The following is a 27,625-nucleotide window of genomic DNA, read 5'->3' as shown; positions in this document are numbered from 1 at the left end:
TCCGCATATTCCAATTTTGGTCTAATCATAGTGGTTATTAACTTTTTCATCATATCCTTATCCTTGTAGAGGAATGCTAATCCTATATTTCTCACCATTCTCTACATATCACCGAATATCCTATTAACATGACTTTCAGGGTGTTGATTATCTTGTATTGTCACTCCCAGATCTCTCTCTTCTTGAACTTTCTTTAATATTTCTCCATCTCCCATTTTATATGTCCATTTTGGTCTCCCTTCACTCTTTCCTATTTCTATTACATGATATTTCTTCACATTGAATTCCATCTCCCATTTCATACTCCAGTCTCAAATCTTGTTCAGGTCATCAGAATTTCACAGTCTTTACTGTTTCTTATAATTATGTCTTTGCAGTTTTGCATCGTGTGTGTGTGTGTGTGTGTGTGTGTGTGTGAGAGAGAGAGAGAGAGAGAGAGAGAGAGAGAGAGAGAGAGAGAGAGAGAGAGAGAGAGAGAGAGAGAGAGAGAGAGAGAGAGAGAGAGAGAGACGGAAAATTTGAGGCAGCAAGATACATTTTGCTATTCAATCTGGCAACACTGTCTGCATTGTCGGATATAAAACCTGGCTGTCTCGAGACCCACAGCAGACCAAGAGGTGAATTACAAAGGACTCAGCTACTCACAACCCTGAAGCCCCACCATGAAGGTGACCGCTGCCTTTCTCCTGCTGATGGCCGTGTTGGTGAGTTGGAGGGCTCAGCTCACTGATGTTGTTCCTCTGTTGGCCAAACTGGTCCATGGCGTTGTGTTGCTTCCTTTAAAGATACACACACACTGGTCCATGGCGTTGTGTTGGTTCTTTTCAACGACACACACACACTGGTCCATGGCGTTGTGTTGCTTCCTTTAAAGATACACACACACTGGTCCATGGCGTTGTGTTGGTTCTTTTCAATGAATAACACACACACTGGTCCATGGCGTTGTGTTGGTTCTTTTAAAGATACACACACTGATCCATGGCGTTGTGTTGGTTCTTTTCAATGATTCACACACACTGGTCCATGGCGTTGTGTTGGTTCTTTTCAATGATTCACACACACTGGTCCATGGCGTTGTGTTGGTTCTTTTCAATGATTCACACACTGGTCCATGGCGTTGTGTTGCTTCTTTTCAATGATTCACACACACACTGGTCCATGGCGTTGTGTTGGTTCTTTTCAATGATTCACACACACTGGTCCATGGCGTTGTGTTGCTTCTTTTCAATGATTCACACACACTGGTCCATGGCGTTGTGTTGCTTCTTTTCAATGATTCACACACACTGGTCCATGGCGTTGTGTTGCTTCTTTTCAACGACACACACACACTGGTCCATGGCGTTGTGTTGCTTCTTTTCAATGATACACACACTGGTCCATGGCGTTGTGTTGCTTCTTTTCAACGACACACACACACTGGTCCATGGCGTTGTGTTGCTTCTTTTCAATGATTCACACACACTGGTCCATGGCGTTGTGTTGCTTCTTTTCAATGATTCACACACACTGGTCCATGGCGTTGTGTTGCTTCTTTTCAACGACACACACACACTGGTCCATGGCGTTGTGTTGCTTCTTTTAAAGATACACACACACTGGTCCATGGCGTTGTGTTGCTTCTTTTAAAGATACACACACACTGGTCCATGGCGTTGTGTTGCTTCTTTTAAAGATACACACACACTGGTCCATGGCGTTGTGTTGCTTCCTTTAAAGATACACACACTGGTCCATGGCGTTGTGTTGCTTCTTTTCAATGATTCACACACACTGGTCCATGGCGTTGTGTTGCTTCTTTTCAATGATACACACACACTGGTCCATGGCGTTGTGTTGCTTCTTTTCAATGATACACACACACTGGTCCATGGCGTTGTGTTGGTTCTTTTCAATGATACACACACACTGGTCCATGGCGTTGTGTTGCTTCTTTTCAATGATTCACACACACTGGTCCATGGCGTTGTGTTGGTTCTTTTCAACGACACACACACACTGGTCCATGGCGTTGTGTTGGTTCTTTTCAATGATTCACACACACTGGTCCATGGCGTTGTGTTGGTTCTTTTCAACGACACACACACACTGGTCCATGGCGTTGTGTTGCTTCTTTTCAATGATTCACACACACACTGGTCCATGGCGTTGTGTTGGTTCTTTTCAACGACACACACACACTGGTCCATGGCGTTGTGTTGCTTCTTTTCAACGACACACACACACTGGTCCATGGCGTTGTGTTGCTTCCTTTAAAGATACACACACACTGGTCCATGGCGTTGTGTTGGTTCTTTTCAACGACACACACACACACTGGTCCATGGCGTTGTGTTGCTTCTTTTCAACGACACACACACACACTGGTCCATGGCGTTGTGTTGCTTCTTTTCAACGACACACACACACTGGTCCATGGCGTTGTGTTGCTTCTTTTCAACGACACACACACACTGGTCCATGGCGTTGTGTTGCTTCTTTTCAACGACACACTCACACTGGTCCATGGCGTTGTGTTGCTTCTTTTCAACGACACACACACACTGGTCCATGGCGTTGTGTTGCTTCTTTTCAACGACACACACACTGGTCCATGGCGTTGTGTTGCTTCCTTTAAAGATACACACACACTGGTCCATGGCGTTGTGTTGCTTCTTTTCAACGACACACTCACACTGGTCCATGGCGTTGTGTTGCTTCCTTTAAAGATACACACACGCTGGTCCATGGCGTTGTGTTGCTTCCTTTAAAGATACACACACACTGGTCCATGGCGTTGTGTTGCTTCTTTTCAACGACACACACACACTGGTCCATGGCGTTGTGTTGCTTCTTTTAAAGATACACACACACTGGTCCATGGCGTTGTGTTGCTTCTTTTCAACGACACACACACACTGGTCCATGGCGTTGTGTTGCTTCTTTTCAACGACACACTCACACACACACACACACACACACACACACACTGGCCACTTTTGTCATGATAATTGTCGTGTATCTTCCCTCCCCCAGGCCGCCGTGCTGTGCTCACACCCCTCGCTCGCCGCGGTCGGGCTAGGACATCATGTTGAGCACGGGTGTGCAACTTATTGTCCTTCAGGAATTGGTCAGTCTTCATTGAAATGGTTCTCCTGCCCCATTGATGGATAGTTGTTCAACCCAGCACCACTGGAATCAGTAAATAAACGAACCCTGGAAAGCAGTATGTGGGTCTCCTGCCTCATTCATGGATAGTTGTTCAATCCAGCACCAGTGGAATCAGTAAATAAACGAACCCTGCAACGCAGTGTGCATGTCTTTAAACCTTCTTCAGGTAGAGGTAATGTTGGCGGCATGATAAGCTGCCGGTGGGCTTGGACCTCATCTCCGTCACATTGGCCCTCAAGTCCGTGGCTGGAAATAATCCATCACCCCGGGACACAGGGCTAGTGTGACATCCAGCCACACACACCTGCTGTCCACACACACCTACACACCTGCCACACACCTGTAAAAGACACCAGCACAAACAGGGCAGACACCACCACTACTATGCGTTTCAGGGGCCTTGACCCATCGTTTTTCGCAAATATCTTCTAAAGGAGCAGCTTGAGCAGTGCGGTATTTTGGCACAGCATTGTTGACGCCCTGCCCTAATTTTTGGCAATATAGTGCATTGCAAAATGTGAATGATTAAGTCGCTTACTCTTGACTTTATTGGCGAAGCCTGGCATGGCCATCTAGACATTCGAACAGGGGAAGCGTGACGTTGCTGTGACGTGTATACCCACCCTCTCCTGTCTTCCCCTTCCTCCCTCCCTCCTCCGTTTCCCCTGCCCTCCCCCTCTTCACCCCCAACCTCTCTCTCTCTCTCTCTCTCTCTCTCTCTCTCTCTCTCTCTCTCTCTCTCTCTCTCTCTCTCACACACACACACACACACACACACACACACGCACACTATCATAACTATACGTGCATAATCGTATAGGTATGATAGGTTGTACATATTGTATATAATAATGGTAAGAAGGGAATTGGCAATAGTGGTTAGTCAAGTACCATAAGTTATTAAAGGGTGAAACGGGTTCGACGCAGTGGGTTCTGCGTGTTATTAAAAGTTGAGAAGGGAGGCGCCCGATACCCACACGGTTTAGTTATCCACTGACCACCATAAGTGATAAACACACCGCTCCCGCTGCTCGCGTCACCACACCATCCACGCCCCGTCTTCATCATACTATACACCAGCAGCATAGTCTGAGTCGCCGGCCAGCACACCAGCAGCCCACTGACTTAAGTATATATCTTACTAGGAGGCCTCTTTAGTTTGTGTATACTGGACAGGGCGGCCAGCTGCGGCATACTGTGGCATACAACATACCTACTGGTGAGTCGCCATCTATGTTTTCTCTATTACACTTGTCTACCTGTAACACGGCTCCCTTAGGGGTATACAGTTACGACACACACACAAGCATTATACATATAGAATTCAGCCATCCACATGTTATTTTTCTTTAGTGCAGATAATTCAGAGTATATGCTGAATATAGTTGAGTGGTTTGGGCTAACGACCGTGATAGCTGTTCCAGTATAGCTTCCGTTTCTCAAGTGCTATATATTTAGTGGTGGAATTATATATCAACGGAAGATGATGGAATTTGTTGAACAGAGACAGACTACCAATTAAGTGAATTTTTTTGATGCTATACCAAACCTGAAGATCAAAACATTTGTCTCTCTAGCAAAGAAGAAAACATTAATTGAAGACAGGTAACAAAAGGTGCTAACTGTTGGTGCCGACCAAGGAGACTATATAGTCTCTTTGGTGCCGACCGTAACCTTTTTGGTCGCCTTGTGATTGCAGCAAGATCGCGAGACATTGACTTGAAAGATGTCCTCAGTTACAAACTTACAACAGTACCATTCTCCCTTGCACATCCTGATGACAGTTTAGGGAAGACAAACAAAAGCGTAGCTACTCCTTACTGAGCTGGAGAAAAGGATACAAGTTCAACCAAATCTGCCACGAGCAACCAGTGGGAAGCGTTCAGCTCACCTCTTTGATGCAATGGCAGTGATACATATAACAAAGTTTGGCGGGGTAGTGACCTTCGGTGAAATGGCTTCCAAGTATCACAACCAGTGATGGGATTCAGCCGGTTCGCACCGGTTCGCAAGAACCTGTTCTTGGAATTTCTTTAATCCCGAGAACCGGTTGTTACTGCTAGCTTAAATCAGGGATTCTCAATTTTCCCCTCATGAACACCTTTTACTTATAACTTATTTTGGTAAACCCCTCGTAGAGAGAACCTGTTCTTAAAAAAATATGAATCCCACCAATGATTACAACCAGTTTACTGTACCGCTTGGTGTCGATGTTGTCTTTGACCGTTACCTTGATCTGTCAATCAAGGCTGGGGAGCGAAGGAACGCGGTACATCTGCAGGCTTACAGGTAAACATTCAAGGCCTAGACACACCAGTTCCAAAGCAGTGGTCCAAGTACATAAACAACCAAGACAACAAGGTGAACCTAGGTGCATTTTTGGCAGACACCTGGTGCCAGATGGGTGTTGACAATCTCCTTGATGGACAAGAACTTGTCATCGATTGTTTGTAAGTTAATGGAGACTACCATTCGCGACAATATGGTGAAATTCTTCGAAGAAAATAATATAATAAATAATTCGCAGCATGGCTTCCGTAGTAAACGTTCGTGTTTAACCAACTTAGTTGATATTTTTCATTATATTTTTGAGGTGTTCGATGAAAGTAGATCAGTAGATATTATATATCTGGATTTTCAAAAGGCATTTGATAAGGTCCCCCACCAACGATTGCTCAGCAAATTATTGGCGCACGGTATCTCGGGTAACATTCACAATTGGCTTGCGGATTGGCTCTCTGAGCGGAAACAGAGTAGTTCTAAACGGTGTTACATCTAATTGGCTCGATGTCAAAAGCGACGTACCTCAAGGATCAGTGCTTGGTCCCATGCTCTTCTTAATTTGTTAATGATATCGATGATGGGCTCACTTGCAAAGTATCAAAATTTGCTGATGACACAAAAATTGCTAGTAAAGTAACTGCGACACTCGACGAAGAAGCTTTACAATCAGATATAGATCGACTTGCACGTTGGGCCAATCAATGGCAAATGAAATTTAACGTTGAGAAATGTAAAGTGTTGCACATCGGAAAAAATAACAATCGCGTTCGGTACGTAATGAATGGCCAACAACTTTCTGCAGTAAGTAAACAAAAGGATCTTGGAATCACTATATCAAGCGATTTAAAGCCCGGTCAGCATTGTTCAGAGGTAGTTAAAACTGCAAACAAATTGGTTGGCTTCATCGGACGAGTCTTTAATAATAAATCGGAAAAAGTAATATTAAAACTGTATAATTCGTTGGTTCGACCCCGTCTAGAGTACTGTGTATAGTTTTGGTCTCCCTATTACAGAAAAGACATAGAAAAGTTGGAACGGGTTCAACGAAGAGTAACAAAGATGATTCCTAGGTTGAGAAATTTATCATATGAACAAAGGCTTAAAGAAGTAAATTTATTCAGCCTCTCAAAACAAAGAATGCGAGGCGATCTAACAGAAGTGTTTAAAATGTTTAAAGGATTCAGTGATATTAATGCGGAAGATTACTTTACAATTGATCGATCAAATACAACAAGAAGAAATCACAATTTGAAGATAAGTGGTGAAAGATTCTCGTCGCACGAAGCTAAACACTTCTTCTTCAATCGAGTTGTTAATGTTTGGAACTCTCTACCCTGTGATGTCGTTGATAGTACAACAGTTACGGCCTTCAAGAATAGATTAGACAAGTATTTTGAATCCAACCAGCAACTAAGATATAACTCATTGTCGTAATAACGTTAAGTTCTTTCGAATACTGGTGTCCTTGTCCGCTTTTATCGCCCGGTTAGTGGTAGCAGTAATGGTAGTTCTTTCCTCTTTCCTACATAATTTCCATGCATTTTCCATGCTGCATGGTTCTTTTTCCTTTCCTGCCAGCTTTGGCTGGAGAGGAGCCTTCGCCTTTGCTGTCCTTCATCTTCCACCTTTGATTAGATAGTTAGTGTAGCTTGTCACAAACAGCCTCGTAAGGACCAGCAGGTCTGCTGTTGTTTGTTCTTTCTTTGTGTTGCTTTGTGTTCCTTTGTTTAAAAAATTCAACGAGGTCAGTTCGAGTGAAGACCTAGCCAACCTCAAGTCAGATCATGAAGAGGCTGACACACGGCTGCTACTGCATGCCAAACATGCCGCGGCGTCTTCAACGAAGCCTGGGTGTGAACATGATCACCCACACCCTCCAACGTCTCCATTACGGTGTCCTGACCCGCTCCTGGGTCAGACGTAACGGGGTCCACATCTTCAGCAGGTGACGGGCCAGGCACTCCCGAACGCAGTTTCTTCTGGGCACGGGGTACGACGGCAGCTTGTAGCAGAATCGGCAGAGTCAACACTGCCAGTGCTGACTGAAGCAGAACTCCGTGAGCGCCCTCCGAGGTCCTTCCCAGAGAGTGAAGAGGCATGCTCCTGCTAAGGGACAAGCCGACTGGAACGGGTAAGGCGGCGTTTGCGAACCTTGGGCCTCATGGGAACCGCAAGGCGAGGAGGCGCGTGAGGCACAGCCAACTCGCATGCTATAGTCTGTTCAGAGCATGAAGGCGGTTCAAGGTGTGGCAGGTTCCAGAATTCCCATGAGTGCAGCGCTGCCAGTTCGACCGCCATTTTCAGATTAGCACACTCTCCCGGCCTACCCACCCACATCCCACCTGTTTATCTCTCTCTCTCTCCCTCTCTCTCCCTCTCGACCCGGTGGAGGGACCTAGGGGGACACACCGACCACTACCAACACCACAACGTGGCACCATGGGAAAAAATCGCTGCCACATGTCATAGAATTTATACAAATCCTTGTCATAATCCTAAACATCGACACTCATTGTACTATGTAGCTAAATTTACTATTTACAGAATATATAAAATATCACTTTCAAATATAGCACATGGGTGGGAAATAAGAGAAAAAAATGCATGTACGAAGGCTGATTTGGCACCATGGCTAGAGGTAAACGACGATACCAGCTCCACCCTGAACCGACTTCATGCTCTGAACAGACTATAGCAGGAGACGAACTGCATAAGAATAAGGGGGTAGGGTGGAGGGGGGTGAAGTAAACGATGCCATTGGCTGCACTCAGACTTTTTCATGTGTTATCGGACATGTTTTAAGTGTTTCGTATTTTTACTTTTTTTTTATTGTTAACCTCTTTATTATAGTTTATAGCTATGGAATGCGTTCTTTTGGACATAATTCAAAATAGTATTACTCTACATGCATGTTGCGGGTGTCAAAATGGGTGGTGAACTGTAGAAGTCTTAAGGATAATTTAACTTAATGAGCAAAACTAATGAAAGGGATGTGAAGGAAAGCCAGCTAAATATTTCAGAGGAGCGCCATGGTTTCTCCATCTTCCAGACGCTCTATACATATAGTCTATAGCCTGTAATAGTGCACAGAATGACGCCATAACCGCTATTTCATGATTCAATGCCGGTTTTTAGTATTATTTTTAGGTTTTGTGAGCTGGTGGATATGGAAAAAGACTGAGTCTAATTGTACAATGTGATTTATCTCCAGGATGAAGAGAAAAAGGGCAATATATAAGGGTGAAGACCGCTATAGACACCCACAAAACGCTTTATTTCCCTGGCCATGGTAAATAGTGTGCCTTTTAGTGAAGGAACACAAATAACGTAACACCAATGAAAGGTAAACATGTGAAAAAGCAGCACAGAGGACGAATAGGAGGAGAAATAAGGCCTAGATAAGGGAGTACTGAGCCCTAAGACCCAGGCCGAGACCAAGAGGCGGGGACCTAAACAAACCCCGCCGCCAAGTCCATATTTCTACCTTTTACCCGTGTTTTACGCCGCCAAGATGAGCGAGACGAGTGCCTTGTTGGAGAAGCCACTCCGCGCCGTCTGTGGTGAGTGCAGGAAGCATGTGGAGGCTGTGGAAGAGGAGAAAATAGGGGGAAAACAAGCGCCATGGTGGAGGAAGGAGAGAGATGGGAGCTGGGGAGGAATTTCTTCGAGGGAGGACAGCGAAGGGAGAGGGAGGGAAGGAAGATGTATTTTGACTGGGGAGGAAAGGAAGGAAGGAAGGAAGGGAAGATGTATTTTGACTGGGGAGGAAAGAAATGAAGGAAGGAGGAAGGAAGGAAGGGAAGATGTATTGTTAAGCCGGACGTGTTACTTGGGTTCCGTGTTGCCGTCAAGAGACTCCGTGGGAGGGAGATATGTAAACACCTTGCACAACTTCTGTAGTTTAATATTCTTCCTTAGTAATACACTTCACTGACTCTTCACTGACCACTAGCTTACTATGACTGGGACCGTCTCCTCTCGCCCTCTTCTCCTATATATATCCAGAACAGTACAGTCTAGAATGTTACAGTATATTTTAGATCATACAAGAACATGTAGCAAAAATATGTGCGAGTTGGCAACACTTCCCGCCTTGCGTCTGGCCGCGCCACGCGGGGCGCGGACGAGGCTTTGCTCCCCGCCCCCCTGCTCGCTCCTCGCGGAGCCTTCTAGAGGCCCATGGACGCCGGGGGAAGCTTCCAGCACAACACTATCCCCCCCTCTTAATTGTGATCGTCCCGATCATACACTTAACTATATACAAACATAAGAGAATTAATCAAAAACATAATAATCATCGTATCGCTGTGGACGCCTGCGTTGTATCTGTCTTCTGTTCGCTGCCTCCTGCGCGTCTGTCTCCTGGTGCGCCTCGTCGTCGTCCGCATCTTGGGGTGTCCCTGGAACATCTGCCGAAGCCGGGAGGTTATCTCCCTCGGCTGAAAGGTCCATGTCGTCGTCGGCCTCCTCTCGGTCCTGGACGTCCCTTGCGTTTTGATCGGCTGCTGGGTGTCTGTAGTTGTTCCAGGTGTAGTTTCCCGGACCGTGGTACTTCCATAGCCGGTTGACGCGGACAACTTTCGGCTTGATCCTTTCCGTTCTCCGGATTCGGTAAGTCACGTCGGAGAGGCGTTCTAGCACAGCATAAGGGCCTTCCCAGTGGCTCTGTAACTTCGAAGACTGTCCTTTCTTCTTCTGCGGGTTGTAAAGCCAGACTTGGTCTCTTTCCTTGAAGTCAATGTGGCTTGCCCTCATATTTTAACCGCGCTTCATGGCCTCCCCAGAGAACTTCAAGGCACCACGGACTTGATGGTGCACCTCTTCCAGCCGTTCCTCTAGCTGACGGGCAAAACTGGAAGTGTCCCTTGGAAGGCTTTCCCCAGGAGGCCTTCCTGTCAGTAGGTCCACCGGCAATCGCAGCTCACGTCCAAACATCAGCTTTGCCGGCGAATACCCCGTAGTCTTGTGGGCGACAGACCTGTAGGCCATGAGGAGCGAAGGCAGCTTCTGATCCCATGAAGACTGACCATTGTTGCACTGTTTGGCCAACTCCTGGCCCAACGTTCAATTAAACCTCTCTACCATTCCATCTGACTGTGGGTGCAGAGGGGTGGTCCGGGTCTTCTTGATACCCAGAAGCTTGCAGCACTCAGCAAGGACTATTGACTCAAAATTCCTTCCCTGGTCGGAATGGAGCTCGTTAGGCACACCGAAGCGACAGAAGAACTCCTCCACCAATACCTTAGCGATGGTAGTGGCTTCCTGGTCAGGGATGGCGTAGGTTTCCGGCCACTTGGTGAAGTAATCCATTGTGACGCAGATGTACCTATTTCCGTTCGTCGTCAGAGGCAAGGGTCCTGCTATATCCACTGCCACCCGTTCTATGGGGGCTCCAACCTGGTATATAGTTGCAATGGGGCACGGTGACGCTTCTTGGGGCCCTTCTTTGCACAGCACACCTCACGCGTGACACCATTCTTCCATGTCCTTCCTCATGCCAACCCAGTAGAACCTTTGGCGCAGGCGACTCAGTGTCTTCTTTACCCCAAGGTGTCCGCTGGTGATGCTGTCGTGCATTTCTTTCAAGACGCCTTCCCGGGACTTCATAGGTAGCACCGTGGACCAGTAGTGGTCAAGACCATCATGAGAAACCCAGCGTCGTTGCAACACCCCGTTGTCCATCCGAAGAGTGTCCCACTGAGTCCAGTAATTCTTGGTGGTAGGGCTTTCTCTCGAGATTACTTCCCACCCAGGTCGCGTTGACGACTGACTCAGCCACTCCATAATTGGCCTCAGATCTCGATCCTCCCGCTGCAGTTTTCCCAAGTCTTCCCATGGCACCTCCGCTGTCTGTTCCACTGTAGTGCGGCGGCACATGTTCTGGACACTTTCCCTCTGGAGGCAATGTTGACACTCAGGTAGGCAGGGGCGCCGGCTCAAGCTGTCCGCGTTACCGTGTGTTAGCCCTGATCGGTGCACAATAGTGTAGTGATGCTGCTCTAGTTTACCTATCCAGCGAGCAAGTTGGCCCTCAGGGTTTTTCAGTGACTTCAGCCACCGCAATGCAGCGTGATCCGTGCGGATGGCGAAAGTTGCACCGTACAGGTAAGCATGGAAAAAGTCAAGGCTCTTGACTACTGGCAGGAGTTCTTTCCGGGTCACGCAATAGTTTTTCTCGGCTGGGGTGAGCTTCTTGCTGAAGTAGGCCACAACCCGTTCCATGTCGGCACATGCCTGGGACAGCACTCCACCAATCCCCTCATCACAATCCAGTACAAAAGGCTTAGAGGGGTCTGGGTAGTTGAGTACGGGCGAGCTGATGAGGGCCTCCTCGAGCTTCTCAAAGGCAACCTGAGTTTCCGCTGTCCACTCAAACTTGCGCCCCTTCTTCGTCAGGAGGTGCAGTGGTGCAGCAATCGTAGCGAAGCCTTTCACAAACCTGCGGTAGTTTGTGCACAACCCGAGGAAGCTCCGCAGCTCCTTCACGTTGGTGGGTGTCGGCCAGTCCTTTACCGCAGCCACCTTCTCAGGATCAGTGCGTACTCCAGCCTCGCTCACGATGTGTCCCAAGTATTGGACCTTCTTTTGGAATAGGCAGCATTTCTTCGGGCTGAGTTTAAGGTGTGCAGCTCTAAACCGGGCGAAAACCTCTGATAGCCTTTCCATCTCCTGATCGAAGGTCTGGCCAAAGACCACGTCGTCGAGGTAGATGAGTGCCGTCTTCCAGTGAAGTCCCTCCAGCACCTTCTCCATCAGCCGCTCGAACGTGGCCGGCGCGTTGCACAGGCCAAAGGGCATGACCTTAAACTGCCACAGGCCTTGACCGTAGGAGAAGGCTGTTTTCCTTTTGTCCTGCTCCGACATTTTGACTTGGTGATACCCAGACTTCATATCTAGTGTTGAAAACCACTTGGAGCCCACCAAAGCGTCGAGCGTGTCGTCGATCCGTGGGAGTGGGTATAAATCCTTGATGGTGAGATCGTTGAGGGCTCGGTAGTCCACCCAACACCTGAGGGAACCGTCCTTTTTCCTGACGAGCATTACAGCAGACGCCCACGGGCTGCTGGACCGCTCGATTAACCCCTGTTGCCGGAGATCATCCATCACCTCATCCATCTCCTTGCGACGGGCTGGTGGCATCCTTCGAGGAGCTTGCTTCACTGGGCGGTGGCTACCTGTGTCGATGTGGTGCTCTACAAGGTCCGTACACCCCAAGTCCAGGTCTCCTGTGGAAAACACATCTGCATTCCTCACGAGAAGCTCCCTGAGCTGTTCCACTTGGGACTCCTCTAGACACTTGGAGCTCCTGTCAAACAGGTCGCGCAGGTAGTCGGGCAGCTCCTCCTGGGGCTTCGTCAGGGTTCTCCTGCGGACACAGGTTCTCGGTTTCTGGTCGATCTCTTGGCACAACCCCACCATGGTCCCTTGTTTTGTTTTCTTTGGGCTGAAGGAGACATTGGCCACGACATCAGGCACTTCCGCTGCAGTAGGGTCTGCCAAAGTACTGCCTGCAATCACCCCGTTTTCTACCGAGCATCGACTTCCACTCTCTACCACACACAGACTAGCCGGGGGGACACCCGTAATTTGACAGGGTAACAGCATCTCTGACCTCGGAGGAATAATGGTGGTGCGCTTGACCGTCACTGGCAGGCCCCCTTGTTCACAGTCGTCAGCGGCACCCTCCTTCCTCTTACAGTCAGCTGCTTAGCGCGGAAGTCCAGCTCGCACCTGTGGGAGACAAGATAATCCATACCTAGGATACAGGGGTCGTCCATTTCAGCCACGTAGACAGAGAGGAACTCTTCCTTTCCTCCGAGCTCAAAGTTCACGTCCACTGGGCCTTTGAGCTCTGCATAGTGTCCAGTGACTCCGCACAGTCGATGCGACGTCTTAGGAAGCCGACGATGACTCACCACGTCAGGCCGCACCAATGTGCGTTCCGAGCCTGTGTCGACGACCACAGGCCACAACACTCCGTCAACCTTGCCCTCCACTTGGCAACTCGTCATGGTGGTTCTCCTGCACTTTAATATCTTCGGGGCATGTACAGGACAGACTGGTCGCTGCCCCCTCCTTAGTTTCCCGAGTGGTGGTCCCTCGCCGGGGGCACATTTTTCCGACACTCATTCTTCCAGTGCCCCTTTTCTCCACAGGTCCAGCACTTGGGTCCTTCTCTGGGCTTCTTCCTAGCGCCACCTTCATATTCCTTTTTCCTCTTATAGCATTCGTCCTCCTTGTGCCCAACCTTCTCGCAGTACCAGCACGTTCCTTGGAACCTGTCTGTGTCGCTGACAGCGCCCTTTCGTGCCCTAAAGCCAGAAGTCGAGTCGTCCCTGAAGCTTGACAAGCTAAACCTAACAAAGGACTCAAACTCCATGGCACGTGCCAGAGCTTTCTGCATTGATGTTGGCTTAGCTTGGTTCACTTGTATCTTCAGCTGAGGGCTGTCCAGGGCATCGATGAATTGATCACGCAGCAAAACCGTCAGCAGGTCAGGGGTGGCACCTGGGTATGCCTTGTGCGTCATGCTCTCAAGGTCCTGAGCGAGTTCCTGAAGAGACTCGCCGCGCCTCCTGTTGCGGGTTCTGAACCTAACCCTGAAGAGCTCATTTTGGTGCTTGGTCCCATATCGTTGCTCCAGCGCCTGTGCCAGCCCGCTGCCTGGCCACGGGCGGGGCCTTGCTCCCCGCCCCCCTGCTCGCTCCTCCCAGAGTCTTCCAGAGGCCCATAGACCCCGGGGGAAGCTTTCAGCACAACAATACGAAAGAAAAAAAGGAAGAGGAGGAAGTAGTGACGTCACTGTAGGCCGTGACATCATCCCTGCTCACCTATGAATGCTCACCTATGAAATGGTAGTGGGGAAATAAGAAGAGAACTTCTTGTAGTGATCCCCACCTCTATGTCAAGTCAGCCAGTGTTAGGGTCTGTTTATGTGTCTGTCATATCGTGCTTTAAAAGTGGCTATCGTGGGGGCTGTTACTACGCTCTCAGGGAGGGCGTTCCAGTGGTCGATGGTTCTAATCGCAAACCAATTTCCCTTGGTGGTGGTTGTCCAGTGGTCGGGTCTCACTAATTTAAGGCTGTGTCCCCTGAGGTTATTGGTGTTAAGGTGGAAGAATTTGGTGTAGGGGACATCTTCAAAACCGTGCAGGAGCTTATAGGTCTCTATCATGTCCCCCCGCGTTCTTCTGTCCTTGAGTGTCTGGATACCGAGTTGGCTGCACCTTTCTTCATATGGAAGGTGGGACAGTTCCGGGACCAGCTTTGTCGCCCTCCTCTGCACCTTTTCTAGGGTCTGAATGTCTCCTATCTGGTGTGGGGACCACACTTGGGCGCCGTAATCAAGGATCGGGCGGACCAGGGCTAGGTAGAGTGGGAGGAGGATCTTTCTGCTGAGAACCACAATGTTCCTGTTGATGACGCCAAGGCGGCTGTTTGCTTTGGCCGCTATAGTGGCTATGTGAGTGGCTGGTTTGAGGTCGTTGGAAATTGTGACTCCGAGATCTTTTTCTTTGGATGACTTTTGAAGGGTCTTGTTGCCGAGCTGGTAGTGTTGTTGAGGATTGAGTCGGCCAATGTGCATTGTTTTGCATTTCTCGGAGTTAAAAGTTAACAGCCACTTTGCGCTCAATCATCCAGCCGTGCCATGTCCCTCTGCAGAATTGCAAGGTCCTCAGGTGTCTGGATGGTGCGGTATATCTTGGCGTCATCAGCAAAGAGGCTCACGCTGGATTCCAGATGACTGGTCAGGTCATTGATGTACACGATGAACAGCACTGGGCCCAGAACTGTCACATGGGAACGCCGCTGTGCACAGGAAGCCATTCAGAGTGGAAGGTCCTGATAGTGACCCTGTGGTACCGTCCTGACAGGAAGCTCTTGATCCATTTCAGGAGAAGCCCATCGACACCCATTGCCTTAAGTTTAGTGCCAAGTCTCTCATGGGGAACTCTGTCAAATGCCTTCTCGCAGTCCAGGTAGTTGACATCGACACAGTCTCCTCTGTCCACAGCATTGACGAGGTCGTCGACGTAGCAGAGGAGGTTGGTGAGGCAGCTTCTATTTTTCCGGAAGCCGTGTTGGCTGTCCGTTATAAGGTCGTGAGTGGCCAAATAGTGTACTAAACCCTCACGGATCACCCCTTCTAAGACCTTGGACACAACACTTGTAAGGGACACAGGGCGGTAATTGAGTGGGTCAGTCTTCGATCCTTTTTTGTAGATAGGAGAGATGTTGGCCTTTCTCCAATCCTCCGGGACTTCCCCAGTGCTCAAGGATGATCTAAAGATGTCAAGGAGGGGGTCACATAAAATGTCGGCACATTCCTTCAGCACAAGGGGGGAAATTCCGTCAGGACCTGGGGCTTTGGAGGCATTGAGTGCTGACAGCCTTGACTTTAATTCCCCTCTAGTCAGAGATACAGTAGATATCTTGGGGCCCTGGTGCACATTATCTGGGGGTGGTATAGGAATACCCATGTTCTCCCTAATAAACACTGTATTGAAGGCTCGGTTCATGACTTGCGCTGTTTCTTTGTCGTTTTCTGTTAGTTTCCCGGTGTCATCCTTTAGTGCTGTAAGTTTTTCTTTGGTTCCAGTCTTAGAACGAACATAGGCCCAGAAGTGCTTTGGGTTCTCTGTAGAATCTAGAGCCACCTGTCTCTCGTAGTTCCACTTGGCTGTCCTCACCTCTCTCGTCACTATGTTTCTGTGTCTGATGTACTGTTCTCTGTGGGTGTCGGTCCTCCTTGTTCTGTATTGCTGCCATGCTTCTTCCTTCTTGGCTATAAGTGCCTGTAACCTTCTGGTCATCCATTTGGGCCTGGTGGTTCCTTGGCTTCTTTTATAGTGTGGGACACAAGCCTGAACAGTCTTGGCGTAGTGTTTCATAAAAATCTCCCATTTTTCACTCACTGGCTCGGCAGCAAACAGGCTCGCCCAGTCGGTCTTGGCAAATTCCTCCCGCAATTTAGGTATGTCAGCTTTGTGATAGTTCAGCTTCCATTCATTTCCATCAGGTTCATTTACTTTGTGGTCTGTTGTGAGGGTAAAAGTTAAAACTGCATGTTTACTCAAGCCGATGGGTGGTAGGAAGCATAGGTCATGGATTTCAGTGTCGGTTTTTGTAAATACTAGGTCTAGTCGGGAAGGGTTATCTGTATCCCGCATATGGGTCCAGTCGTCCACATTTTGGGTCCAAAAGTTGTCATTCACAGCATCCAGGAATTTACAGGCTTGGCCATAACCCTGAGTGCCACTCACTGTACGGTTCTCTTCCCAGACGATGTTTCCAAAGTTGAAGTCGCCACAGACTAGTATTTGCTTTTCCTTAGAATAAGATTCACTTAATCTAATCAGGTCACAGATGAGATCATTGTTGTCATGACTGGATGACGGAGTCCTATAAATAGTGCCTATAATTAAATCCCTCCCCGCCCTCTGACACTTAACCTCACACCAGACTGACTCTTGGCCTTGGTGGTCATTCAGGCAACCGACAGAATCCTCATTCGCGATGAGTCCATTGTTCACCAATAAGGCTACTCCTCCTCCCGGTGCATTCTGTACAGGTCTGTCCCTTCTTATGACAGTGTATTTCTTGGTGTTGAAGATATTGGAACTCAGGGTGTCCCTATTGCACTTGGTTTCTGTAAGAAAGACTAGGTCTGGTTGTTCTTTGTCGAGGAGAGCGTCTAGTTCAGCGGTTTTGTTACTGAGGCCATCGATGTTAGTGTACAAGCATTTAAGTGTCTGGTGTGAGGGGGTAGTCTTATCTCTAGCGATACTTTCTCTGCCGAAAGGATCGCGCTGATTGGGTCTCCTTTGTCCTATTATTATTATTATTTTGACCTTCCCCGCTTTGTCTCGTTTCTCATGTCCTTCTGCACACTTTTCTACACTTTTTCACACTTATCCACGTCACCCTGCACACTTAAACACGTTCTTATGCACCGAGTTTAAATGTTCTGAAGACTTAACTGATCCAAATTTTCCCCTCGTTTCTATTCTTTTTCTTTCGTTAGTAGCCTGCCCTGATCTTATTTATTTTCTCTTATCCGTTATTTTGAGCGTGTTTTTACCAATGAACTTGCTCTATTTATCCGTCGTTAAGTTGTAAGCTTATAGTGTTTTTTTAAAGTTCCAACACTATGATGACGTCACGGCCTCCTCCTCCGCCGCCGTATGTTCGTGGCCGCCGATAGAGCTCTCTTATTTTCGTTGTTTTTCAGGTTATTATACAATGCCAGGAAGCACCATGCTGTGGAAAGGTAGGTGGATTCTTTGTCCTTATTTTGGTGTGCAGAGACAATAAATCAGGGCGTGGGAAAAGGTGAAAATTGGAAAATCCGCCTAATGTGATGGTGGTGGTGATGGCGGTGGTGGGTGTTGATGGTGATGACGGCGGTAGTGAGTGTTGATGGTGGTGGTGGTGATAGTGATGGCAGTGGTGACATTGGTGGTGATGGGACTGGTGATGGTGATAGGTAGTGGTGATGGTGGCAGCTAGTGGTGGTGGTGGTGATGGTGATGACGGTGGTAGTGGTGGTGACGGTGGTGGTGGTGGTGGTAAGTGGTGCATGACGGTGGTGATGGTGGTGGTGGTGACAGGTGTTGGTGGTGATAGTGAGTGATGGTGGTGGTGATGACGATGGTGATGGCAGTGGTGATGGTGGTGGTGATGGTGGTGGTGGTGACAGTGATGGTGGTGACAGTGATGGTGGTGGTGATGGTGGTGGTGACAGTGATGATAGTGGCAGTGGTGATGATGATGGTGATGGTGTATAATGGGTTGAGTTGACAGCCCGGCCCTGACCTGCCAAGCCATCAAACTCGCCATCAAATTCACTACCTCTATCACTATAACCTATGACCGCTACTGTTCATGGAAGTGGAATAGAAATAGAATAGAATGGAATAGAAATAACCTAATCTAACCTATTATCACCGCTGTCAATGGAGTTCTCTTACTGTGTCCCCATCCAGGTAAAAAAACTTGATTGGCAGCAGTGGTGATAGGTTAGATTCGGTTATTTTTATTGCATTCTATTATTTCTATACTATTTCTATTTCTATTCTATTCCACTTCCATGAACAGTAACGGCGATAGGTTATAGCATTTCTGTCATCACTAGGGGATTATTGAAGAAAGGGTAGCCTAAGAATTTTGACATTTATTCTTTGCATTCTATTATTTCTACTATTTCTATTTCTATTCTATTTTATTTCTATTCTATTCCACTTCCATGAACAGTAACAGCGATAGGTTATAGTATTTCTGTCATCACTAGGGGATTATTGAAGAAAGGGTAGCCTAAGAATTTTGACATTTATCCTTAACTACTTAATTGGGTGTTATTCTAGAAATCAGATTTGGTTAGGTCATTGTTCGCAGGTCAGGTGTTGGTCAGGTCACAGTCCACCAGGGTTTCTGTGGCGTGGCATGTCCCTAGTAGAATCATTTTTAGTTGAGCTACGAGACCGTCCGCAGTGAATGTGGTCAGCCACCATGTCCACTCCACCAATTCCACCTCCATGGACAGTGGCAGCGGTGGTGATAGGTTAGGGTATTTCTGTTATCATTAAGGAATTATTGAAGAAAGGGTAGCCTAATTATTTTGACATTTATCCCTAACTATTTGGGTGTTATTCCAGAAATCAGATTTGGTTAGGTTAGATTAATTGATCTTTTTTATTCATTTTTTCCATTACTTTGAGCGCTTTTTACCATTAAACGTTCTATTTACTTAATGGTTACGTTAGATTTGGTGAGGTTGCCTTGGTAAAAATGGGGCAGGCTGCTCCGTTGTCACTGGTAGTTGGTGGGTGTATTTCTGGAGTTTTACCTGTAATATGAAGGTGATAACTCTCACTATATATAGATGTTAGTTTTTACCATATACGTATTGTTAACTTTAATGGGGCGGGGGCTTCGTGGTGCAGTGGTTAGCACACTCAGCTCACAATCAAGAGAACCCGCCAGGCCTGTTCCACTCATCCACCAGTCTGTTAGTATTGGCACTCACTCACCACATGACTGCCAGGCCTGTTCCACTCATCCACCAGTCTGTTAGTATTGGCACTCACTCACCACATGACTGCCAGGCCTGTTCCACTCACCCACCAGTCTGTTAGTATTGGCACTCACTCACCACATGACTGCCAGGCCTGTTCCACTCACCCACCACTCTGTTAGTATTGGCACTCACTCACCACATGACTGCCAGGCCTGTTCCACTCATCCACCACTCTGTTAGTATTGGCACTCACCACATGACTGCCAGGCCTGTTCCACTCACCCACCAGTCTGTTAGTATTGGCACTCACTCACCACATGACTGCCATGCCTGTTCCACTCATCCACCACTCTGTTAGTATTGGCCCTCACTCACCACATGACTGCCAGGCCTGTTCCACTCACCCACCAGTCTGTTAGTATTGGCACTCACTCACCACATGACTGCCAGGCCTGTTCCACTCACCCACCACTCTATTAGTATTGGCACTCACTCGCTACATGACTGCCAGGCCTGTTTCACTCATCCACCACTCTGTTAGTATTGGCACTCACTCACCACATGACTGCCAGGCCTGTTCCACTCATCCACCACTCTGTTAGTATTGGCACTCACTCACCACATGACTGCCAGGCCTGTTCCACTCACCCACCACTCTGTTAGTATTGGCACTCACTCAGCACTCGACTGCCAGGCCTGTTCCACTCATCCACCAGTATGTTAGTATTGGCACTCACTCACCACATGACTGCCAGGCCTGTTCCACTCATCCACCACTCTGTTAGTATAGGCACTCACTCACCACATGACTGCCAGGCCTGTTCCACTCATCCACCAGTCTGTTAGTATTGGCACTCACTCACCACACGACTGCCAGGCCTGTTCCACTCATCCACCACTCTGTTAGTATTGGCACTCACTCACCACATGACTGCCAGGCCTGTTCCACTCACCCACCACTCTGTTAGTATTGGCACTCACTCAGCACATGACTGCCAGGCCTGTTCCACTCATCCACCAGTCTGTTAGTATTGGCACTCACTCACCACATGACTGCCAGGCCTGTTCCACTCATCCACCACTCTGTTAGTAAACCAATTCTTGCCTGTGTCCTTGTTGAATCTGAAGTTAAGTTTAAACCCATTACTATGTGTCCTACCTGGTTCTCTTAGCATCAGAACCTTGTTAATATCCCCCTTACTAAAGCTCTTCATGTTGTTATAAGATACACAACCCTTCATTACAGCCACTGGACCCACCCATAGGCAAGTGTTCCAGGAGGCAAGAAGGAGTGAGTCTACACCATGGAACCTTGACAGACCTCCTCCTCCTGCCTTCAAGTCTGGCCAAGTAAGTGTGTGTGTGTGTGTTTCTAAAGGAGTGACTAAAGACTCTCTCTCTCTCTCTCTCTCTCTCTCTCTCTCTCTCTCTCTCTCTCTCTCTCTCCCCATCAATGAACTGTTGAAAAATCTTCTCTTCCTCCTTTTTCTTCCTTTTTTTCTTCTTCTTTTTCTTCCTCTTCTTCTTCTTCTTTCTTTCTTTCTTTCTTCTTTTTCCTCCTTTCTTTTTTCCTCTTCCTCCTTCTTCATCTTCTTTTTCTTCTTCTTCTTCTTCTTCTTCTTCCTCTCTTCCTCCTCCTCTTCCTTCCTCTTTCTTCATCTTTTTCTTCTTCTTCTCTTCTTCTTCTTCTTCTTCTCCTCTTCTTCTTCTTCTTCTTCTTCTCTTCCTCCTTCCTTCTTCTTCTTCTTCTCTTCCTCCTTCCTTCTTCTTCTTCTTCTCTTCCTCCTTCCTTCTTCTTCTTCTTCTCTTCCTCCTTCCTTCTTCTTCTTCTTCTTCTTCTCCTCCTCCTCCTCTTCCTTCTTATTTTTCCTCCTTCTCCTCCTCCTCCTCTTCCTTCTTATTTTTCCTCCTTCTCCTCCTCCTCCTCTTCCTTCTTATTTTTCCTCCTTCTCCTCCTCCTCCTCCTCCTCTTCCTTCTTATTTTTCCTCCTCCTCCTCCTCCTCTTCCTTCTTATTTTTCCTCCTTCTCCTCCTCCTCCTCCTCCTCTTCCTTCTTATTTTTCCTCCTTCTCCTCCTCCTCCTCCTCCTCTTCCTTCTTATTTTTCCTCCTTCTCCTCCTCCTCTTTCCTTCATCCCTATACTGTCCAAATCCCTGATGCAAAAGTTCCCTATACTGTCCAAATCCCTGATGCAAAAGTTAACCAGCATCTTCAATCTTTCATCCCTTACACTGGTAAAGTCTGGCACAATGGTCTGTATTTCCTCCTGCCTGTGACTTGAACTCTTTCAGGAGGAGAGTATCAGGACACCTCTCCTCATGAACCTGACCGCTCTTTTGGCCACATTCTCCATAGTGTTGTTAGCAGCAGGCTTTTTTTTATCATTATTATTGGTATTTTTTCTCCCTTGGGCTGCTTCCTTTACATTCAAACCAATACACATCCCTAGGCCCACCTGTAAAGAGATGCAATTTGACCCTCTACAGAAATGCTATTTGGCCCCACATGCCAAAAAATAGCATAGCAGCAGCATCTAAATTATTTTATTTATATATTTTTTATAGCAAAGGAAGCAGCTCAGTGGGCAAAGAAAGTAATATTGAGAAAAAGCTTGCTGTTCACTGCCCCTATAAAAATGAGTTTACAGGAGTGGGCAAAAGAGAGGTCAGTTTCAGGAGGAGAGGTATCTCCATACTCTCCTCTTGAGAGAGGTCAATTCATAGGCAGGAGGAAGTACAGACCAAGGAAGACTGTTCAGGAATTTACCAGTGTAAGGGATGAAAGAATGAGGATGCTGGTTAACTCTTGCATAGGGGATTTGGATAGTATGGGGATGAAAGAATGAGGATGCTGGTTAACTCTTGCATAGGGGATTTGGACAGTATAGGGATGAAAGAATGAGGATGCTGGTAAACTCTTGCATGAGGGATTTGGACAACACAGGGATGAAAGAATGAGGATGCTGGTTAACTCTTGCATGAGGGATTTGGACAACACAGGGATGAAAGAATGAAGATGCTGGTTAACTCTTGCATTGGGGATTTGGACAGCACAGGGATGAAAGAATGAGGATGCTGGTTAACTCTTGCATGAGGGATTTGGACAACACAGGGATGAAGGAATGAAGAGGCTGGTAAACTCTTGCATGAGGGATTTGGACAACACAGGGATGAAGGAATGAAGATGCTGGTTAACTCTTGCATGAGGGATTTGGACAACACAGGGATGAAAGAATGAGGATGCTGGTTAACTCTTGCATGAGGGATTTGGACAACACAGGGATGAAAGAATGAGGATGCTGGTTAACTCTTGCATGAGGGATTTGGACATCATAGGGGTGACACTTTTGGGAGCTGTAAAATGTGTTTCTGTTGTTTCTTTATTGATTTCTTTATTAATTGAAAATGAAACTTCTTGTCTGAAAAAGGTTGTGATTCACCATTTTGTTACATGTTTTGTATTAATATTAATTATTTAACCTGTAAATATTTATCCGTCTAACTATTTATCTGTCTACTACTACAACTACTACTTCTACAACACTACTACTACTACTGCCATTGAGAATCACCACCCTCACTACTACTACTACTACTATTACGACTATAACTACCACTACCACTACTAACTTCCTCTGACTTGCATGATGTGTGAAGAAGAAGAAGAGGAAGAAGAAGAAGACTCCGCTCACAGGGAAGATATTCTGTGTCCCCGCTTGACCTCATTGGAGTAGGTAAGGCTGACTATTTTTTTCTTTCAATTATTTATTTATTGATTTACTGATTCATTCTACAGTTTTAACACTGGCATAAAGCACAGATGAAGTATAACAGAGGAGGCGGCGGCTGAGTGGTTAGTGTGACGGCCCCGCGTTCAGGAGCTCCAGTAGGGACGCGGGTTCGAATCCTGGCTGCCGCACAGTTGAGGTCACCGCCGAGTGGCCTAAGACTAGCCACATGCTGGCCTGAAGACCACCCATCAACCCGGGCTCTAGATAACCTTTCCAAAGAGAGGCTTAAAGATGAGTTCCAGGGGGCAGCATGAGCCAACACAAGATGGCGCCACTATAAACACTCGCCTGCGCCAGAATGGGCTGGGCCGACCATGAGGCCCCACCGGGAAGAAGCCTTGGGCCGACCATCAGGATCCACCGGGAAGAAGCCTTGGGCCGACCATCAGGATCCACCGGGAAGAAGCCTTGGGCCGACCATCAGGATCCACCGGGAAGAAGCCTTGGGCCGACCATCAGGATCCAGAAGCCTTGGGCCGACCATCAGGATCCACCGGGAAGAAGCCTTGGGCCGACCATCAGGATCCACCGGGAAGAAGCCTTGGGCCGACCATCAGGATCCACCGGGAAGAAGCCTTGGGCCGACCATCAGGATCCACCGGGAAGAAGCCTTGGGAGAGAAAGAGAGAGAGGAGGAGGAAGAAGAAGAAGAAAAAGGAGGAGAAGGAGGAAGGCAGAAGGGGTGGAGGAGGAAGTAAAAGAAAAGAGCACAACTCCTAGGAAGGCCTTACCAATGATGTGTTTCTTAGGTTCTTGGTACAGAAGAAGGGTCACACTACCACCAGGGTCATAAAAGTACCCCTGGATATGCCCACAACTCCTAGGAAGGCCTTACCAATGATGTGTTTCTTAGGTTCTTGGTACAGAGGAAGGGTCAAACTACCACCAGGGTCATAAAAGTACCCCTGGATATGCCCACAACTCCTAGGAAGGCCTTACCAATGATGTGTTTCTTAGGTTCTTGGTACAGAAGAAGGGTCACACTACCACCAGGGTCATAAAACTACCCCTGGATATGCCCACAACTCCTAGGAAGGCCTTACCAATGATGTGTTTCTTAAGTTCACGGTACAGAAGAAAGGTCAAACTACCATCAGGGTCACAAAACTATCCCTGGATATGCCCACAACTCCTAGGAAGGCCTTACCAATGATGTGTTTCTTAGGTTCTTGGTACAGAAGAAGGGTCACACTACCACCAGGGTCACAAAACTACCCCTGGATATGCCCACAACTCCTACGAAAGCCTTACCAGTTATGTGTTTCTTAGGTTTGTGGTACAGAAGAAAGGTCAAACTACCACCAGGGCCATAAAACTACCCCTGGATATGCCCACAACTCCTACGAAAGCCTTACCAATGATGTGTTTCTTACGTTTTTGGTACAGAAGAAGGGTCACACTACCACCAGGGTCACAAAACTACCCCTGGATATGCCCACAACTCCTACGAAAGCCTTACCAATTATGTTTCTCTTAGGTTCATGGTACAGAAGAAGGGCCAAACAATCACCAGGGTCATATAACAACTCCTACAAAAGCCTTGTCAAATATGTGTTCTTGGGTGGTGAAATATCTTGCAATGCGCCCCTTATAGTTTGTCGTACTTTGACCCCTAATAACACATACTGGAGAGGGAAAAAGAAGTCCTGGGTTTTGTTTGAATTTCCATGTTATTTTTGTGTTGTTGAGTGTTGTAATGTGCTATAGAGGTCGGCAGGATAAACACTTCATACATTTTATATATACAGTAAAACCCCGATTATCCGAAAGCGGATTATCCGAAAAACCGGATTATCCGAAATTGATCTGGATAATGCAATTAAAATTTTTTTTTTTTTCTATACTAAAACATTATAAAACATCAAAAATAAATAAAAGTAACTACATATGTACTATATTAACACATTTAAAATTGATAAGAACAGTTAAAATGAATATGCTTTCTAATACGTATTGCCGAAATAGCTTGTAACGAATAGATCAATGTATTAGACAAAAAACATTAAACAAACTCTCAACAACACCACGTCCGCACCTTCGCCCCAGCAAGGACGTAGGTGCGGCGAACGAACAAACCACTGCACGACTACTCTCACACCGTACTCTCAAGACAACGACACAAACACGACTCCCCTCCATGCCACATTCCCCTTCCAACATACGAGTTGCGCGATAATATGAGTCATCATACTGTGTTTCCACCTGCACGATGCATCAAGGTCACACTTGCAAGCTTGCACAACCATTCACAATCGCACTCTGCAACATTCACAATTCAGATCTGCAACGCTCACAAGTATCAACATACACTGGTCCAGACAAGGAGACACACAGACAAACATACAATAAAACATTTACATCACGTTTTAAGCGTACTACTTTGTTTAGCGTAGCGTGTGTTTGTTTGGTTTCATTGTTTACATCGTCAGTTGGCGGCAGTCGCGTCACACACTTCACACTGGGCAGTCGCATCGCGTTCTACCTGTGCTTCGACCTCACTTCTTTCTACATCACCATGCCGAAAGAAACCGGGAAAAGGAAGAAAGTCATCCTTACCATACAGCAGAACACAATGCCGACGATCAAACTGGCGGCGATCAAAATGGCGGCCATAAATCCGGATTATCCGAAAAATCGGATTATCCGAAAGAGGCTTCCCCCCTTCCATTTCGGATAATCGGGGTTTTACTGTACTTAGTTATGATGTTGGTGCTCTCGAAGGCTGTCATCTTAGCTAGGGAGGGGCCAGCATTTCTATTTCATGTTAATTGCTTCCTTCATTTACAGATAAGATGAAGAAGAGGAGGAGGAGGACGAGGAACAGGACATTCAGCATTCCAAAGGTGAGTTAATCCTAATCTTCCTTTGTTTCTTTCTCTTCTTTTGTCTTTAATTTCCTTCTTCTCTCATCTTTATTTTCTTTTATACAAATTTTTTTTCTATTTTTTTTTTTTTTTTTTTTTATATTCACACCTCAGTTTTTCCTTCCTTCCTTCAGTATAACATACACTCCCAGGTCTTTTTCTGCCTCTGTGGTGGATAGTGGAGTGTTTCCCATGTGGTATTGGTGTGCTGGATATCCCTTCACTGGTAACCTGGTAACATACACTCCCAGGTCTTTCTCTGCCTCTGTGGTGGATAGTGGAGTGTTTCCCATGTGGTATTGATGTGCTGGATATCCCTTCACTGGTAGCCTGGTAACATACACTCCCAGGTCTTTCTCTGCCTCTGTGGTGGATAGTGGAGTGTTTCCCATGTGGTATTGGTGTGCTGGATATCCCTTCACTGGTAGCCTGGTAACATACACTCCCAGGTCTTTCTCTGCCTCTGTGGTGGATAGTGGAGTGTTTCCCATGTGGTATTGGTGTGCTGGATATCCCTTCACTGGTAGCCTGGTAACATACACTCCCAGGTCTTTCTCTGCCTCTGTGGTGGATAGTGGAGTGTTTCCCATGTGGTATTGGTGCTGGATATCCCTTCACTGGTAGCCTGGTAACATACACTCCCAGGTCTTTCTCTGCCTCTGTGGTGGATAGTGGAGTGTTTCCCATGTGGTATTGGTGTGCTGGATATCCCTTCACTGGTAGCCTGGTAACACACTCCCAGGTCTTTCTCTGCCTCTGTGGTGGATAGTGGAGTGTTTCCCATGTGGTATTGGTGTGCTGGATATCCCTTCACTGGTAGCCTGGTAACATACACTCCCAGGTCTTTCTCTGCCTCTGTGGTGGATAGCGGAGTGTTTCCCATGTGGTATTGGTATGCTGGATATCCCTTCACTGGTAGCCTGGTAACATACACTCCCAGGTCTTTCTCTGCCTCTGTGGTGGATAATGGAGTGTTTCCCATGTGGTATTGGTGTGCTGGATATCCCTTCACTGGTAGCCTGGTAACATACACTCCCAGGTCTTTCTCTGCTTCTGTGGTGGATAGTGGAGTGTTTCCCATGTGGTATTGGTGTGCTGGATATCCCCTCCCAAGGTGCAAGACTACATTTTTCATCATTGAATTGTAGCAGCCACTTTTTGCTTCATTCCTGTAGCTTGGTGAAGTCTTCTGGTAGGAAATGCACAGTCAAGGGGTTAAGCGTCTGCTCTCTCTCCTCAGATCCAGCACAGCCTCGGCCCTGATGAAAGCGCTGTAGTGAAGTCAGCGTTCCGCATTGATCCCCATACTGGGACGCTGACCCTGGCCGCCCCGCTGGACCGCGAGACCATGGCCCAGTACTCCTTCACTGTCACGGACCCCAAGCCTCCGTTCACCAGCACCAGAGTCACTGTACTGGTCCAGGACTACAATGACAACCCTCCGGTGTTCGCCAAAGACACTTACGTCACTGCTGGTGAGGCACTGCAAGGGTTTTATGAATGATCAGCAGGAAACTG

At 47.3% G+C, this 27,625-nt stretch overlaps 1 protein-coding gene and 1 long non-coding RNA gene across 15 annotated transcripts in view; both read left to right on the top strand.

Annotated features, from left to right (window-relative positions):
- The first annotated feature begins 383 nt into the window (after window positions 1-383).
- LOC127006893 (uncharacterized) lies at window positions 384-3,292 on the top strand. The gene is made up of 2 exons (XR_007759867.1): window positions 384-704; window positions 3,019-3,292. It is a non-coding gene; the product is annotated as an uncharacterized LOC127006893 (long non-coding RNA).
- An 863-nt stretch (window positions 3,293-4,155) lies between these two features.
- The window catches only part of LOC127006891 (protocadherin gamma-B4-like), a 35,501-nt gene continuing 12,031 nt past the window's right edge, over window positions 4,156-27,625 (top strand). For 2 of the 14 annotated variants that reach the window (XR_007759850.1, XM_050877235.1), the window contains exons 1-5: window positions 17,879-18,002; window positions 20,700-20,803; window positions 23,110-23,186; window positions 26,031-26,086; window positions 27,348-27,582. Coding sequence is in view for 13 of the 14 variants with exons in the window: in XM_050877235.1 (XP_050733192.1) it covers window positions 17,961-18,002; window positions 20,700-20,803; window positions 23,110-23,186; window positions 26,031-26,086; window positions 27,348-27,582 (514 nt within the window). In the remaining variant the exon portion in view is untranslated. Of the gene's footprint in view, window positions 4,283-8,870; window positions 8,997-17,540; window positions 17,708-17,878; window positions 18,003-18,816; window positions 20,539-20,699; window positions 20,805-23,099; window positions 23,187-26,030; window positions 26,087-27,347; window positions 27,583-27,625 lie in introns of those variants that run through there. The other 12 variants (XM_050877232.1, XM_050877233.1, XM_050877242.1 and 9 more) reach the window with 11 other exon arrangements.

The sequence above is a fragment of the Eriocheir sinensis genome, chromosome 34 (assembly GCF_024679095.1).
Source record: "Eriocheir sinensis breed Jianghai 21 chromosome 34, ASM2467909v1, whole genome shotgun sequence".
NCBI lineage: Eukaryota > Metazoa > Arthropoda > Malacostraca > Decapoda > Varunidae > Eriocheir > Eriocheir sinensis.
This window is presented reverse-complemented; position numbering and strand designations above follow the sequence as displayed.